At 47.1% G+C, this 16,458-nt stretch overlaps 1 protein-coding gene across 3 annotated transcripts in view; it reads left to right on the top strand.

Annotated features, from left to right (window-relative positions):
- The window catches only part of ME3 (malic enzyme 3), a 170,310-nt gene extending 156,521 nt beyond the window's left edge, over window positions 1-13,789 (top strand). For 2 of the 3 annotated variants that reach the window (XM_058186518.1, XM_058186519.1), the window contains 5 exons: window positions 487-592; window positions 4,386-4,528; window positions 6,284-6,457; window positions 6,830-6,928; window positions 9,822-13,789. In XM_058186518.1, the coding sequence (XP_058042501.1) occupies window positions 487-592; window positions 4,386-4,528; window positions 6,284-6,457; window positions 6,830-6,928; window positions 9,822-9,983 (684 nt within the window). In that variant the 3' untranslated portion in view covers window positions 9,984-13,789. The remainder of the gene's footprint in view (window positions 1-486; window positions 593-4,385; window positions 4,529-6,283; window positions 6,458-6,829; window positions 6,929-9,821) is intronic. The other variant, XM_058186517.1, reaches the window with a different exon arrangement.
- Window positions 13,790-16,458: the final 2,669 nt, after the last annotated feature.

Raw genomic sequence — 16,458 nt, 5'->3', positions numbered from 1 at the left:
ATCTTATGATGGCCGTTCCAGTAATCGAGTTGTCATCATTAGGAGAATCCTGCTTGGTGGCTGCACTCTGCAAACATCTGCCCACCGTTTGCAACCCCCGTCTGCTTTCCCGTTGGTCTGTTTTAAGCCTTATGGGAGGAGCCAATCATCTCTTGGCCCTACTCCTGAGTTGTCCTCTCTGCTTGAGCTGCTCTTGCCTTCTGACAGCTCTTCTCATGCGTGCATTAGGAACAGGCTCCTCCTTTTCCTCTGCCTCACTACTGTCAGTCTCTGGAGGCTCTGGAGTCCGCATCTCACTCCCTGATGGCCCTGGCCCCACCTCTGCCTCCGACGCAGAGCCCTCATCCGGGCCTTCCCTAGCCTCCAGGGCTGCCCCACGCTCTTCCTCAGCCTCATCACTGTCTGACTCCGTTGCCAGCTCCACAGGCTGCTGGCGGACCACAACAACTTGGAAATACGTTGGCCTGTGCTTTTCTGGTTTCCCAGGGCAGGAGTCACCTGAACCACGAGAAGGAGATGTTTGCTCATGACCATCCTACTGTGAAGACACTGAAGGAAGTGGTGCAGACAATAAAACCAACAGCTATTATTGGTAACCTTTTCCGCTTCCTTGTAGAATTTTCTCTGTTGCTTCCATTCTGTTTTCAGGCTTTCCTGTTGTGAATGCTGATTCTCACTTCCAAGCTGCAATTACTGACTAATTATTATTTGTTAGATTTTTTTTTTATCCCACCTTTATTACTACAGAAATAACTCAAGCTGGCGAACATAACTAATACTCCTTCATCCTTCTGTTTTTCCCACAACAACCCTGTGAGGCGGCTTTGGTTAAGAGAGAGAGAGTGGCCCAAAGTCACCCATCCAACTTCCATGCCTAAGGCAGGACTAGAACTCTCTTGTCTCCTGGTGATTGGCCCAAAGTCCCCCAGCTGGCTTTCATGCCTAAGGCAGGACTAGAACTCTCAGTCTCCTGGTGATTGGCCCAAAGTCACCCAGTCAGCTTTCATGCCTAAGGCGGGACTGGAACTCTCAGTCTCCTGGTGATTGGCCCAAAGTCACCTAGTCAGCTTTCATGCCTAAAGTGGGACTAGAACTCTTAGTCTCCTGGTGATTGGGCCAAAGTCCCCCAGCTGGCTTTAATAACTAAGGTGGGACTAGAACTCTTAGTCTCCTGGTGATTGGCCCAAAGTCCCCCAGTTGGCTTTCATGCCTAAGGCAGGACTAGAACTCTCAGTCACCTAGTGATAGGTCCAAAGTCACCCAGTCAGCTTTCATGCCTAAGGTGGGACTAGAACTCTCAGTCTCCTGGTGGTTGGCCCAAAGTCACCCAGTCAGCTTTCATGCCTAAGGCGGGACTAGAACTCTCAGTCTCCTGGTGATTGGCCCAAAGTCACTTAGTCAGTTTTCATGCCTAAGGTGGAACTAGAACTCTTAGTCTCCTGGTGATTGGGCCAAAGTCCCCCAGCTGGCTTTAATACCTAAGGCGGGACTAGAACTCTTAGTCTCCTGGTGATTGGGCCAAAGTCCCCCAGTTGGCTTTCATACCTAAGGCAGGACTAGAACTCTCAGTCACCTGGTGATAGGTCCAAAGTCACCCAGTCAGCTTTCATGCCTAAGGCGGGACTAGAACTCTCAGTCTCCTGGTGATTGGCCCAAAGTCACCTAGTCAGCTTTCATGCCTAAGGTGGGACTAGAACTCTTAGTCTCCTGGTGATTGGGCCAAAGTCCCCCAGCTGGCTTTAATAACTAAGGTGGGACTAGAACTCTTAGTCTCCTGGTGATTGGCCCAAAGTCCCCCAGTTGGCTTTCATGCCTAAGGCAGGACTAGAACTCTCAGTCACCTAGTGATAGGTCCAAAGTCACCCAGTCAGCTTTCATGCCTAAGGCGGGACTAGAACTCTTAGTTTCCTGGTGATTGGCCCAAAGTCACCCAGTCAGCTTTCATGCCTAAGGCGGGACTAGAACTCTCAGTCTCCTGGTGATTGGCCCAAAGTCCCCCAGCTGGCTTTCATGGCTTTGGTAGAATTAAACCTTGTTGTGGGGAAAACAGGAGGAGGAAGGTGTGTTCCATATTTTCCTTGAATTATTTGTAAAAAATAATACAGGCGGTATGCAAATAAATAAATAAAACACTTAAGCGGTTTAAGACATTGCTTCACATCATGTTCTAAAAACATGCTTAGTTGGCTTGTGGTTTTTATGGGTGGTAGATTGCACAAATCCAGGCTGATTGTTTTAAGTTTTCACTTCATTTGTGTGAATCCCCAAAAAAAGCACACCCAACAAGCGTAGAAAATAGTTTAGCCATCGCAATAGCACTTAGACTTATACAGGTAGTCCTAACTTATGACCATAATTGAGCCCAAAGCTTGTGTTGTTAAGTGAAACATTTGTGAATTTTGCTCCATTTTATGACTTTTCCTGCCAGGGTTGTTAAGTGAATCACTGCAGTTGGTAAATTAGTGACACGACTGTTAAGTGAATCTGACTTCCCCATTCACTTTGCTTGTCAGAAGGTCACCAAAGGGGATCACATGACCCAGAGACACGGCAACCGTCATAAATGTGAGTGAGTTGCCAAGCATCTGCATTCTGACCATGGGAATGCCGCAAGGGTTGTCAGTTCACCAATAAAGGAGACTATTTATCTGTTATCGGCTGTCTGTTGGGGGCGAGTCATTGGCCCCAATGGAAAGGGTGCGCAACTTGGGCGTGCTCCTGGATGGGCGGCTGTCTTTCGAAGACCATTTGACAGCCGTCTCCAGGAGAGCTTTTTATCAGGTTCGCCTGATCCGCCAGTTGCGCCCCTTCCTGGACCGGGATGCCCTATGCACGGTCGCTCATGCTCTTGTTACCTCTCGTCTGGACTATTGCAATGCTCTCTACATGGGGCTCCCCTTGAAGAGCACCCGGAGACTCCAGCTAGTCCAAATGCGGCTACGCGGGTTATTGAGGGAGCAGTTTGGAGCTCCCATGTAACACCTATCCTGCGCAGACTGCACTGGCTGCCTGTGGTCTTCCAGGTGCGCTTCAAGGTGTTAGTTACTATCTTTAAAGCGCTCCATGGCTTAGGACCGGGATACTTACGGGACCGTCTACTGCCAACGTCTATCTCCCAACGACCGGTGCGCTCTCACAGAGAGGGGCTCCTCAGGGTGCCGTCAGCCAAGCAATGTCGGCTGGCGGCCCCCAGGGGGAGGGCCTTCTCTGTGGGGGCTCCTACCCTATGGAACGAGCTTCCCCCTGGACTCCGACAAATACCTGACCTTAGGACCTTCCGCCGCGAACTTAAAACCTACTTATTTCGTCTTGCTGGACTCGCTTAAATTTTATATTATTAAATTGATTTATGGGTTTTAAATTTTTTAGTAAATTTTAGAGGGTAATATTTTTATCTATAAGTAGCCATATCAAATAGGTTTTTTAAGGGTTGTTTTTAGTTTTGTATTGTTGTTTTCTTTCTGTATTTTATTTGTGGCTGTACACCGCCCTGAGTCCTTTGGGAGACGGGCGGTCTATAAATAAAAATATTATTATTATTATTATTTGTAGCTCAGGGTTGAAATGAGGGGTCCTTGGTATTCTCTGAGTTTGCTTGTCTTCTTGCAGACGTTTCATTACCCAAACTAGGTAACGCCATCAGTGCTAGTGTAAGTTATAAGTGTAGACAATGGTCATAAGTCACTTTTTTCAGTGACGTTGTAACTTTGAAGGGTCACTAAATGAACTGTTGTAAGTCGAGGGCTACCTATATGCCTCTTCATAGTGCTTTTACAGACCTCTGTTTATAGAATCAGCCTGTCGCCCCCAACAATCTGGATCCTCATCAGTGGTGGGTTTCCAAATGTATTACTACCGGTTCTGTGGGTGTGGCTTGGAGGGCGTGGTATGGTTGGGTGGGCGTGGCAGGGGAAGGATACTGTAAAATCTCCATTCCCACCCCACTCCAAGGGAAGGTTACTGCAAAATCCCCATTTCCTCCCGATCAGCTGGGACTCGGGAAGCAGAGCATAGATGGGGGTGGGACCAGCCAGAGGTGATATTTACCAGTTCTCTGAACTACTCAAAATTTCCTCTACCGGTTCTCCAGAACAGGTCAGAACCTGCTGAAACCCACTTCTGGGTCCTCTGGACCCAGATTGTTGGGGGGGGCAATAAGTTGACTTTGTAAATATACAAATAGAATGAGACTATTGCCTTACACACTGTAAGCCGCCCTGAGTCTTCGGAGAAGGGCGGGATATAAATGTAAATTAAAAAAAAAAATTTACTCACCTCGGAAGGATGGAAGGGTTGAGTCAACTTTGAGCCAGTCAATCCATTCCCGTCCAACTTTTATTTTCTTCCTTTCGTTCTCTTTCTTTTAAAAAAAATATTTCTTACAGGGGTGGCTGCTGTGGCAGGTGCTTTCACTCACCAGATTTTGAAGGACATGGGGACCTTCAATGAGAAGCCCATCGTGTTTGCTCTCAGCAACCCAACGAGCAAAGCAGAATGCACCGCCGAAGACTGTTACCGTTGGACAGACGTAAGACTGCTCTAATTCAACCTTCCGACTGCAAGTAATCTTTGATTTGCGACCATAATTGAGTCCACAATTATGCTCATAAGTTGAGACAGTCACAAAGTGGGTTGTTGTTCTGTCCCCCTTGCCTCAGTCCGAGTGATGACTTAATTAGCCGGCAACTATCAGCTTCTGGCAGCAAACTAGCAAGCATCTGCCAAGTGTCTCTGTTATCTCTCGATGCCGATGAGTCAACCAGGAACAAACAGTACTTCAGCTCTAGTTAAGCAGTTGATTTGCCTGCCACGAAGAGGCATAGCAGCCCTTGCTGCTTTTATATCTTGTGGGGAGTGGCTCCATGACTCAGCACTTCCTAAGCCTGCCCCACCACTGCTTCTGTTGTTCCCGCCTTTCCTGCCTACGAAATCTAGGGTCCAGCCAGGCCTGATTGCCATCAGCCGGGTCTGGAGGCGTGGCCTGGGGGGGGGAGAGTCAGGGAATGGAGGCCTCGGTATCTCCTCCACCTGGCCTGCCTCTGGCTCCTGGAGCTGAGCCAGGGAAGCCGGTGCTCCAGCAGTAAGTCCTGATGGCACTTCTCCCTCACTTTCCGAGTCACTTTCTGGCAGGGGGCCCAGCTCAGGGGGCGCAGACACAACAGTTGTCGTGTGACCGGGCCCAATTTTACAATATTTTTTTACAGCAGGCATTAAGCAAATGCCACAGTCATTGTTCACGATGGTGGTGTCAGGGTTCCAATTTGCCTACCTCGGAGCAAAACTCCGAGGTAGGCAAATTCCTCAAAGAATCCATTTATTGGATATATCATGTTGGCATAGTGCTGGTGAAAACCGACTCTAAAGATTCCCTCAGTTTTCACCTAATTAAAAGTAAAAGTTTGTCTCCCTTCCCCAAACAATCAGTCACATGGTCCAAAAAACCCAAAATAAATAAAAATAAAAAATAAAATAAAATTATGCACCTCCTTAACTTCTTGTCTCAGCCTTCCAGGAAAAACCTTGTCAGCAAACAGAAACCACGCTGACACTAATGATAGCCAGGATAGAATAATGCTTTATTGCTGCTGTAAATTATATCTGAGGAAACGCGGAGTTCAAACAGTTCAAAGTCAGCGCTGAGAGCATCCGCCTCTCAGCTCGTTTTATAGAGCCGCACCGCCCCTCCCGTCACGCCCCGACAATCAGATGGGCTTTCCTCAGCTGTGAAACATTTTCAAACGAACCCGCTGCTCCTCTGCGTCGGCCCTGTGATGGCATCAATCCCCTCCATTCCTTTCTCCGATATGCTCCATTCCTTTCTTCCGGCTTCCCGACCGCCTATACCCAGCGCCACCATCACCGAAACCCTGTGAAACGACACCCCACTCTGCATGCCGTAATAGGGCCGTAATAGCTCAGGCTGTTAGTAGCCTGTTATTAGAACACAGTAGCCTGCAATTACTGCAGGTTCAAGCCCAGCCCGAGGTTGACTCAGCCTTCCATCCTTTATAAGGTAGGTAAAATGAGGACCCAGATTGTTGGGGGGGCAATAAGTTGACTTTGTAAATATACAAATAGAATGAGACTATTGCCTTATACACTGTAAGCCGCCCTGAGTCTTCGGAGAAGGGCGGGATATAAATGTAAATTAATAATAATAAATAATAAAATAATAATGCAGCCATTTCAGCAGCCACCATTTCTCCTTCCCTTCCCTGCTGTGTCGAGCGAGACGATGGGCTCGACACGGTGGCTGGACTTGATCTCGGATTTCTTTGGACAGGGCCGTGCCATATTCGCCAGTGGGAGCCCGTTTCCAAAGGTAACCCTCTCCGATGGACAGACGTTCTTCCCTGGCCAAGGGAACAACGCCTACGTTTTCCCCGGAGTTGCTCTAGGAATCATCGCTTGTGGAGTCCGTCACATCACCGAGGAAATCTTTCTCACCACAGCAGAGGTTTGCATTCTCCCACTTAACTGTCCTTCTAGTTCCACGGACGGGAAGGTAGGGGGTGTTAAGGGGGCCCATCGATTTGGGAGATTTCTCTGGTGGGACCACCAAAAAAAAAAAAAAAGGCCTTCTCGGTGGTGGCCCCTTCCCTACGGAATGTCATTCTCCCCAAGGTATGGTTGGGCCCCGCCATGTTGCTCTTCGGAAGGGCCCTAAAAACATGGTTTTGTCAGTGGGCCCGAGAAGACGGAGCCGATCAAGTGGTTGATTTGATTGTGTTGTTGCCATTGTGTGGGGAGTTATGAGAGTTTTATGTGGTGGATTTTTAAATGTTGTAGGCCGGGCGTGACGCACACATTCATCTTTCTTCTCTCCTAGGCCATTGCACAAGAGGTGACAGAGGAACACCTGGCTGAAGGAAGGCTCTATCCACCTTTGAGCTCGATTCGAGACGTGTCCTTCAAAATTGCCATTAAAGTAAGATTATTGTGAAGTTCTTGGTATGAGAGTTAGAACAATTCTGACAGTTAGAACAATCAATCAGTGGAACAACTGGCCTCCAGAAGTTGTGAATGCTCCAACACTGGAAGTTTTTAAAAAGATTTTGGATAACCATTTGTCTGAAGTGGTGTAGGGTTTCCTGCCTAAGCAGGGGGTTGGACTAGAAGACCTCCAAAGGTCCCTTCCAACTCTTGTTGTTCTATTCTAGAATTTAAGTTCCTACTCTTGAAAACAAACTCCTATTTCCTCTACGTTCTTAAACAATGAATGTTTCAGCAACCGGTTTACAAGTCACTAAATACGCATCAAGAGAAATCTACCTTGTAGGTAGTCCTCGAACTTATGACCTTCCCATTATGGTCGAAAGTCATGATAGTTATAAAATGAATCAGTCACACGACAGACAATTTTATGACCTTTTTTTTGTAGTGGCTGTTAAGCAAACACTGGTTGTATTGTGGATGCCACATCAGTTAAGCAACATCACAGTTGTTAAACGAATCAATCCAGGTAATCCTCAACTTAAAACAGTTCACTTAGTGACCATTCCAAGTTACAACGGCACTGAAAAGAGTGACTTATGATCGCTTTTTCACACTTATGACCGTGGCAGCATCCCCATGGTCATTGGATTTATATTCGAATGCTTGACAATTGACTCACATTTATGACGGTTGCAGCATCCCGGAGTCATGTGATCCCCTTTTGCGACCTCCTGACCAGCAAAGTCAGTGGCGAAACCAGATTCACTTAACAACCATGTGACTAACTTGACAACTGCAGTGATTCACTTAATAAATGTGGCAAGAACAGTTGTAAAAATGGGGCAAAACAGATTCCTCACTTAACATCGTAAATTTGAGGCTGAATTGTGGTCATATGTTGAAGAGTACCTATAGTTCACTATGGGCACAGTTTTGCCAAAAACTGGAAGTTTGTTTTCATGACTATGGGATGTTGTAAATAGCCGTAACAATAGCAATAGGATTGTTGTGACTCCAGCCCCTGAACCTGGCCCCATGCCCGAAAGTGACTCCGAGAGTGAGGGGGAAGGGCTGGTAAGGCTTACCTCGGGAGCACCGATTCCTTTGGCCCACTCCAGGAGCCAGAACCAGACCAGTCGGAGGACATAATGAGGCCGTCATCCCCTGATTCCTCCCTTCCCCAGGCTACGCCTTCAGACCCAGCTGATGATAATAATAATCAAGCTTGGATCGACCTGCACTTCAGAAGATTAGAGAGGTGGCGTCATCAAAGGGAATATATATCACAGGATATATAAGGAGCTTTGGGACTGCTCTCATTCCACGGGAAGCAAAAATTAGCTGAACCGTTTCAAAGAGAGCTGAAAGTCTTACTCTGTGAGTCATTTGTTTGAACTTTGGCAGGCAGCTGCGATTTCTCTGCCAGGACTGATAAGAGCCATGAATCCATTGGCTGAAGGCCAGCTCGTTGCTCCGAAGTGGGGAAGGAGACAGAACAAGGATTTAGATTTATATATCGCTTCACAGTGCTTTACAGTCCTGTCTAAGCGGTTTACAGAGTCAGCCTCTTACCCCCAACAATCTGGGTTTTACCCACCTCGGAAGGATGGAAGGCTGAGTCAACCTTGAGCCTGGTGAGATTCGAACTGCCAAATTGCAGGCAGTCAGCAGATGTAGCCTGCAGTACTGCATTCTAACCACTGCACCACCACATAAATGCAATAGTGTTACCGAGCACCCGAAATTCAGTCACATGACCAAGGGGAGTGGACGGTTTGATCTTCCAGTGCAGGTCGTAAGTAGCCCCAAGTAGGTTTGTCGTGACTTCAAATAGTCACTAAGTGACCAGTCATAAGTCGAGGACTACCTGTAGCGGCATCCATAGAGCAAATGAGAAAATGGCTAAGTTGTCTACAACACCTATCATAGCGTTGTTGGCTTTGGAGGTTGTGAGTTATCTAGATCAGTAGTTCTCAACTATTGGAGGCCACGATATTGTCACAGAGGGTCTGCAAAAGCTTGAAGAAATGCTATGATTCAAATCTTAAGTCTTGGCGGTCCCTGGCCACAAAAGGTATTTCATGAGGGTCTGTGGCAAAGAAAAGTTTGAGAACCACTGATCTAGATGGTATCTGGCAGTGGTGAAATCTGAACCGGTTTATTACCGGTTCGCTGGTTGCGCATATGCACCATGCACCAAATTCAAGGTGCACACGCACAGTGCACGCCAAAAGGAGGCATGGGGTAAGTAGAAGAGCATGGGGGGGGGGTGATCAGTTGTAGCGCGTGATCTTTTTTTTTTGCTTTTAAAAGCATTTTTTTACAACTTATTCGGCCGAATAGGTTATTTATTTATTTATTAATCATATTTATATACCGCCCTATCTCCCAAGGGACTCAGGGCGGTTTACAGGCACTAAAAACAGATAAATAGAATATATTTATTTATTTGTTCAAAAATGCTTTTAAAAGTAAAAAGAAAGGCTCTGATGATCGCGCGGCTAGCTGTGTTCATCAGAGCCTTTGTTTTTTTACTTTTAAAAGCATTTTTTTACAACCCATTTGGCCAAATAGGTTGTAAAAAAAATGCTTTTAAAAGTAAAAAAAAAAAAAGCTCTGACGATCAGGCAGCTCAGCTGGGATCGTCAGAGCCTCTTTTTTTACCTTTTAAAAGCATTTTTTAAAAGAAGTGGGAAGCGGGGGACCAGGCATTGAGTGGCCAGGGATTTTTGCTACCAGTTCTCTGAACCGCTCGCCACCATCGCTACCGGATCGGTCAGTCCAGTCCAAACAGGGAGCATTTCACCCCTGAGCTAGATGGTATCTGGTTGGAACAAATGGCTTTGTCCAATGTTTATTTTTTTGCTTCTATCTCTTGTTCTTAGGTGGTTGACTATGCCTACAAACACAACTTGGCTTCCTGGTATCCAGAACCAGAAGATAAAGAAGCATTTGTGAAAAATCTCATTTACAGCCCTGACTATGATTCCTTCATTATCGATAATTACCAGTGGCCGGAGGAAGCCATGAAGACTCAAAATATTTGATGTTTCTCTTTTTGTGAAGGCGGGCAAGAAGAATCTTCAAGCAGCTTTGAACCTTAAGATGCTACGGTGTCTTGATCTTCAAACCTTGTAGGATCTTCAGTTATTTCTATGAGCAGCTTCCTTTTTTTTAAAAAAAAAAAATCTGAGCCGGAAATCATACAGAGTAAACAAGGACCAATTATGCCACCAACGCCCAATGAACGGATGTGATTAGATGAAATTTAGAAGGTTCCGTACTCTTGAATCTCCTTTCACAAGTCAAACTGACCTTCCCTAATCTGGTCCTTTCCCAACGTATTAGAACTTCCGCTCCTCAAATTCCCTATCGCCAAGGTTCCCTTCCAGGTTGAAGAAGGCTGGATTAGGAATTCCTGCAGAGTTCATAGAAAATGCTTTTGCTAGATGACTTCATATCTATTAAGCTGGTGTAATTGCTATGGCCTTTCTCAAGGTTACCATTCATGGGTTTAGGACAGGGGTCAGCAACCTGCAGCTCTTTCACCCCTCTGCTGTGGCTCCCGGTCACTCAAAATATATGTCACAACCGCCAATGTGCAACATACACTGGCAACTCCCGGTAGGATAAATGAAAAGAAGAAAAAAGTTTCAAAGGAAAACATAAGGTTTAATTCAAGTACATATTGTTAGTTTTGTGGCCGCTCAGGAAATAGTCAGGCACAAAGAAGGGTTTTGTGGCTCCCGGTGTTTTCTTTTCTGTGGGAAACGGGTCCAAATGGCTCTTTGAGTGTTTAAGGTTATAGACCCCTGGTTTAGGAGAATGTAACTATTTAGGGTTTAGGAGAATGTAATAACTGTGGAACAGCCATTGGGTTCAGAAGTGACTTCTTGCCCAGAGTTCTGCATGGCTTCTACCAGTCTTAGCAACTATCCCCAGGGGCCTGATCCTCATTAGAGATGTGGATGGTGGTATTTTAGCAGTTACGCAGAATTCTCACTAACCCAATTTACTGAAAAGTTTCCAGGTAACTGGTATCGCTTTATCCGGCTTATATCTTCTTACCATGCAACAATGAAAGTTCTACCAAACTCACTACTTTTTGGTTGGCAGCATAGACTAAGTCAAGAAGCCCTCCAAGTGTATGTTCACACAATAACCATGGTATATCCATGGTTAATTAAGTCCTGGTTTACTCAAGTATCCCAAATTTGTAGGTTGCATGATACACTGAAAGATTATAACGGCCTAGGGTGGATTCATGCAACATATACAAACAGAGTTGGCCATTTCATGCTCCAGTGTTGAATACAGCTGGTCCTCAACTTACAACGGCAATTGGGGCTGTCATTTCTCTCACTAAAGCGGGGCCTCCTAGTTTTAGCAAAAGCAATCCCTAGAGTCCTGGTTGCCTTTGTTAACCAAAATCTCACAGCTGTTCGACAAGGCAACTTCCTGCCAGTTTCCCACAACCAAAGTCTATAGGGAAGCTGGGAGGGAATTGTAAGTCCTGGGCCAGCAGGCACCTAAGAAGCGTGTGCTGAGTAGAGGGAGGTAGAAGGGATGTGGGAAGGATGTGTGGGTCAGGGAAACTTAACCCAGCAATTTGCAACCCTTCCCGTTGGCTTCCCCATTGATTTTCTGGGGAAGCCAGCAGGGAAGGTTCCAAATGGCAATCATATAATTGTGCGCTCTGCAACAGGTTGTAAGTGCAAACTGGTTGCCGAGGGCCTAGATCGTGATCGTGTGATGGTGGAAATGCTGGAACAGCCAGAATTCTAAGGACCCATCGTAACCACCATTCATTCAGCACTGTTCAAACTTCAAACGGTTGCTGAATGAATGAACCTAGGTTGAGGACTATCTGTAGCTAACACGATTTTAAAAAGGGACTTAAAGGGGGCTTTGATGGTGACTATAGACTAGTGTTTCCCAACCTTGGCAACTTTCAGACGTGTGGACTTCCAATTCCCAGAATTCCCCAGCCATTAAGGCTGGTTGGGGTATTCTGGGAGTTGAAGTCCACACATCTTAAAGTTGTCAAGATTGGGAGACACTGCTATAAATTATAGCCTTTTTTTCAGGCCTGTTCTGTAGAAATAGCAAGTATCTGAAGGGTTCTGGTTAGAGCTTAGAATAGAGTTAAGCATGGGAATTTTAAGCTAATCTTCAGACCTTCCCATTAAGGCAGGGGTGAAATCTAGCAGGTTCTGACAGGTTCTGGAGAACCGATAGTGGAAATTTTGAGTAGTTTGGAGAACCGGTAGTGGAAATTTTGAGCAGTTTAGAGAACTGGTAGCGGAAATTTTGAGTAGTTCAGAGAACAGGCAAATACCACCTCTGGCTGGCCCCAGAGTGGGGAGGGAATGCAGATTTTGCAATATCCTTCCCCCGGGAGTGGGGTAAGAATGGAGATTTTGCAGTATCCTTCCCCTGCCGTACCCATCAAGCCACACCACGCCCACCAAGCCTCGCCCACAGAAGCGGTAGTAAAAAAAAATTGGATTCATCCCTAATCCAGTCTTAAACAAATGGATGTAACCTTTCTAATAAAAGCTGGATTGCAATTTTAACCTTGAGCGTTGAGAAAAAAAAGAAAGGCTTTCTCCAAATTTCATTTGTATTTTATTTTGGTAGCAAAGGAACCCATAGAGAACGTCCTGCAGAGCTCCCCTTAGCTGTGTCAAGCTTAAACCATGAAATAATCACTACTATGCCTTGGGGGGGGGGAAATTACCAAAAATTACTAAAATGTTGTAATCTCAGGGACTATTTTTTAATGGTATTTATTGTATTTAAAATTGTGAGCGGCACGGTGGCCTGGTGGTGAAGATGCTCGCCTCCCACTTGCAAGGTTGAGAGTTCAATCCTAGAGAGCGGCAAGTAATTTTCTCTCTCTGGACGCAAAGAGAAAAATATCTGCTGTGAGCGCTGCATAGGCATCAGGAAGGGCATCCGCCAGTAAATGCCCAGGTACCCAGATTCTACCCTGAATTAAGGGACTATAAGATTGTAAAAAGGGAGTATTGGATTTAAAATCATAGAGTTCAGGGCTCTAAATCCACCCCCTGACCAATACAGGAATTGTCGTGTCCCACTCCTCCTCTGACGGCCAGGTCGGGGAAGTCCATATCAAGCGTGGCCGCAAAGCCTCTGCAGCTTTGCCAAAGTTCTGTCAGAGTTCTCAGGGCAGGCAGGAGACCAGGATGTGACTTCAGCAATCCAAATTAGACTTTGCCTGACTCAAAGAATGCCAGAAAAAAGATCCTTTATATAGGCCATGGGGTGTGGCTCCATGACTCAGCACTTATCCAGGCCTGCCCTTCCCTTCCTTTTGCTGACGTTGCCTTTCCATTCTCCGGAAGCGTGGATCTATCCACTGCATCGTTTCGTCCCCAGCTGCCGGCAATTCCAGCTCGTGGCTGGCTTCAGGCGCACATGCTATCGGGGGGAGGTTTGTTTGTTCGGTTTGTCCGGGCATGGTGCCAGGGCTGGGGGCTGGAAGCATGCCAGGACATTCTTCTGCACTATCAGTCTCTGGCTGAGATAGCAGGAGATGAGAGGGGCCCGGCTGCGGAGAGGGGGGCGAGCGAGGCACAACAGGAATCCAGATTAGAGCACCCCAGACAGATAGGTATCCAGCGTCTCCTTGTACTGTACACCCTTAACCCAAAGTGCCACCATGTCTTCTCTGGTTGGCTGGACCTGTTGTGTCTCGTCCGATCTCACCGCAGCCGGTGAGCCGCTGCAGACTGGAGTGACCCTCGCGTCAGAAGACTTGATAGACGGAGGCAACAGAAGGAAGGGAGGGGCAGGCCTGGGTAAGTGCTGAGTCATGGAGCCACACCCCATGGCCTATATAAAGGACTTGCTTTCTGGCATTCTCTGAGTCAGGCAAAGTCTAACATATCTTGCTGAAGTCACTTTCTGGTCTCCTGCCTGCCCTGAGGACTTTGCTAGGACTTTGGCAGAGCGGCAGAGGCACGCCTGATTCGGATTTCCCTGACCCGGCCGTCAGCGGAGGAGTGGGACACGACAGGACCCCATCAGAGGAAATATTGCTGTGAAGACGTTTTCCCCAACCTTAGCAACTTTAGGATGTGCAGGCTTCAACTCCCAGCATTCCCCAGCAGCTTGCCAAGGAATTCTGGGTGTTGGAAGTTCACACGTCTTAAAAGTTGCCAAGATTGGGAGAACCTGCGATAAAGGAAAAGAAGCAGCAGGTACTTCTTCCCAAAGCTAAAAGCTTTACGCGTCCTCCTCAGGTGATGTTTCACCCCGTTGGTCATTCATCGAATGTTGCTTGTCATTCCTTCCAATGGATCTTGCTGAATCAGGCCCAAAGTCCGTAATATCTAGCACAGGGGTCTCCAACCTTGGCAACTTTAAGCCTGGTGGATTTCAACTCCCAGAATTCCCCAGCTTTGGCTGGGGAATTCTGGGAGTTGAAGTCCACCAGGCTTAAAGTTGCCAAGGTTGGAGACCCCTGATCTAGCTAGTATCCTGTATTTAACCATCCTAGGCGTGGCGTTTTAAAAGAATTGTTTTTCTTCACTGCTTCACATGCAGCTACTGTAATCAGCAACTGGTCTCCCATTTTTGTTCTATTCCTGAAGTGATAAAAAAGGCCACAGGAAGTTCAAAATTCATGGATATCATTGTCTGCCTGCATTCTTATTTGTCCTAAAAACAATAGGATACTTTTCTCAGAGGACAATTTCATGGGAATTTAAAAAAAAAAAAAAGCAGGGTTTTGTAACAGTGGTTTCAGCCTTTGAAGTCTGCTGCATTGTTTTTTTTCATCAAAGAATAGAGATAAGGAGATTGAAAAAACAGTGAGGGGACAACAATGGGATGCAATTTTATCAAGTGGGCCTCTGTGGCTCAGACTGCTAATGCAGTCTGTTATTAGCAGCAGCTGCCTGCAATTACTGCAGGTTCTAGTCCCACCAGGCCCAAGGTTGACTCAGCCTTTCCTCCTTTATAAGGGAGGTAAAATGAGGACCCAGATTGTTGGGGGCAATAAGTTGACTTTGTATATAAATATACAAATAGGATGAAGACTATTGCTAACATAGTGTAAGCCGCCCTGAGTCTTCGGAGAAGGGCGGGATATAAATGCAAAAAAAAAAGTGGCTTGTTCTTGCCTTGTTAAAATGTGAATTTTATTTTTATTTTATTTATTTATTGATCACATTTGTATACCGCCCTATCTCCCGAGGGACTCAGGGCGGTTAACAGGCATATAAAAAGAACATATAAATACAGATTAAAACACTAATAAAAAACTTATTCTAACCAGCCTGATTACCAAAACCAATTAAAATCAATATAAAATTTAAAATTTCAAAAATTTAAAAATCTAAAAAACCTAGTCCAGTCCTGCGCACCTAAATAAGTGTGTTTTAAGCTCACGACGGAAGGTTCTAAGGTCCGAGAGTTGGCGAAGTCCTGGGGGGAGCTCGTTCCAGAGGGCGGGAGCCCCACAGAGAAGGCCCTTCCTGGGCGTCGCCAGGCAGCACTGCCTAGCTGACGGCACCCTGAGAGTCCCTCTCTGTGAGAGCGCACGGGTCGGTGAGAGGTATTCGGTAGCAGAAGGCGGTCCCGTAAATAGCCCGGCCCTATGCCATGGGCGCTTTAAAGGTGGTCACCAACACCTTGAAGCGCACCGGAAGGCCACAGGTAGCCAGTGCAGTCTGCGCAGGATAGGTGTCACCGGGAGCCACGAGGGCTCCTTCTATCACCCGCAGCCGCATTCTGGACTAACTGCAGTCTCGGATGCCCTTCAAGGGAGCCCCATGTAGAGAGCATTGCAGTAATCCAGGCGAGGCGTCACGAGGCGTGAGTGACCGTGCATAGGGCATCCCGGTCCAGAAAGGCGCAACTGGCGTACCAGGCGAACCTGGTAAAAGCTCTCCTGGAGGCGGCCGCCAAATGATCTTCAAAGGACAGCCGCTCATCCAGGAGGACGCCCAAGTTACGCACCCTCTCCGTCGGGGCCAATGACTCGCCCCAACAGTCAGCCGCGGTTGCAGCTGACTGTACCGGGATGCCGGCATCCACAGCCACTCTGTCTTGGAGGATTGAGCTTGAGCCTGTTTCTCCCCATCCAGACCCGTCGGCTTCCAGACACCGGGACAGCACTTCAATAGCTTCATTGGGGTGGCCCGGTGTGGAAAAGTACAGCTGGGTGTCATCAGCGTACAGCTGGTACCTCACACGAAGCCACTGATGATCTCACCCAGCGGCTTCATATAGATGTTGAACAAAGGCGAGAGAATCGACCCTGCGGCACCCCACAAGTGAGGCGCCTCGGGCCGACCTCTGCCCCCGTCAACACCGTCTGCGACCGATCGGAGAGATAGGAGGAGAACCACCGATAAGCGGTGCCTCCACTCCCAATCCTCCAACCGGCGCAGCAGGATACCATAGTCGATGGTATCAAAAGCCGCTGAGAGGTCTAATAGGACCAGGGCAGAGGAACACCCCTATCCCTGGCCCTCCAGAGATCATCCACCA

Source organism: Ahaetulla prasina, chromosome 5, assembly GCF_028640845.1.
Source record: "Ahaetulla prasina isolate Xishuangbanna chromosome 5, ASM2864084v1, whole genome shotgun sequence".
NCBI classification, from domain to species: domain Eukaryota; kingdom Metazoa; phylum Chordata; class Lepidosauria; order Squamata; family Colubridae; genus Ahaetulla; species Ahaetulla prasina.
The sequence above is the reverse complement of the archived record's forward strand: the minus strand, read 5'-3'. Positions and strand labels throughout refer to the sequence as shown.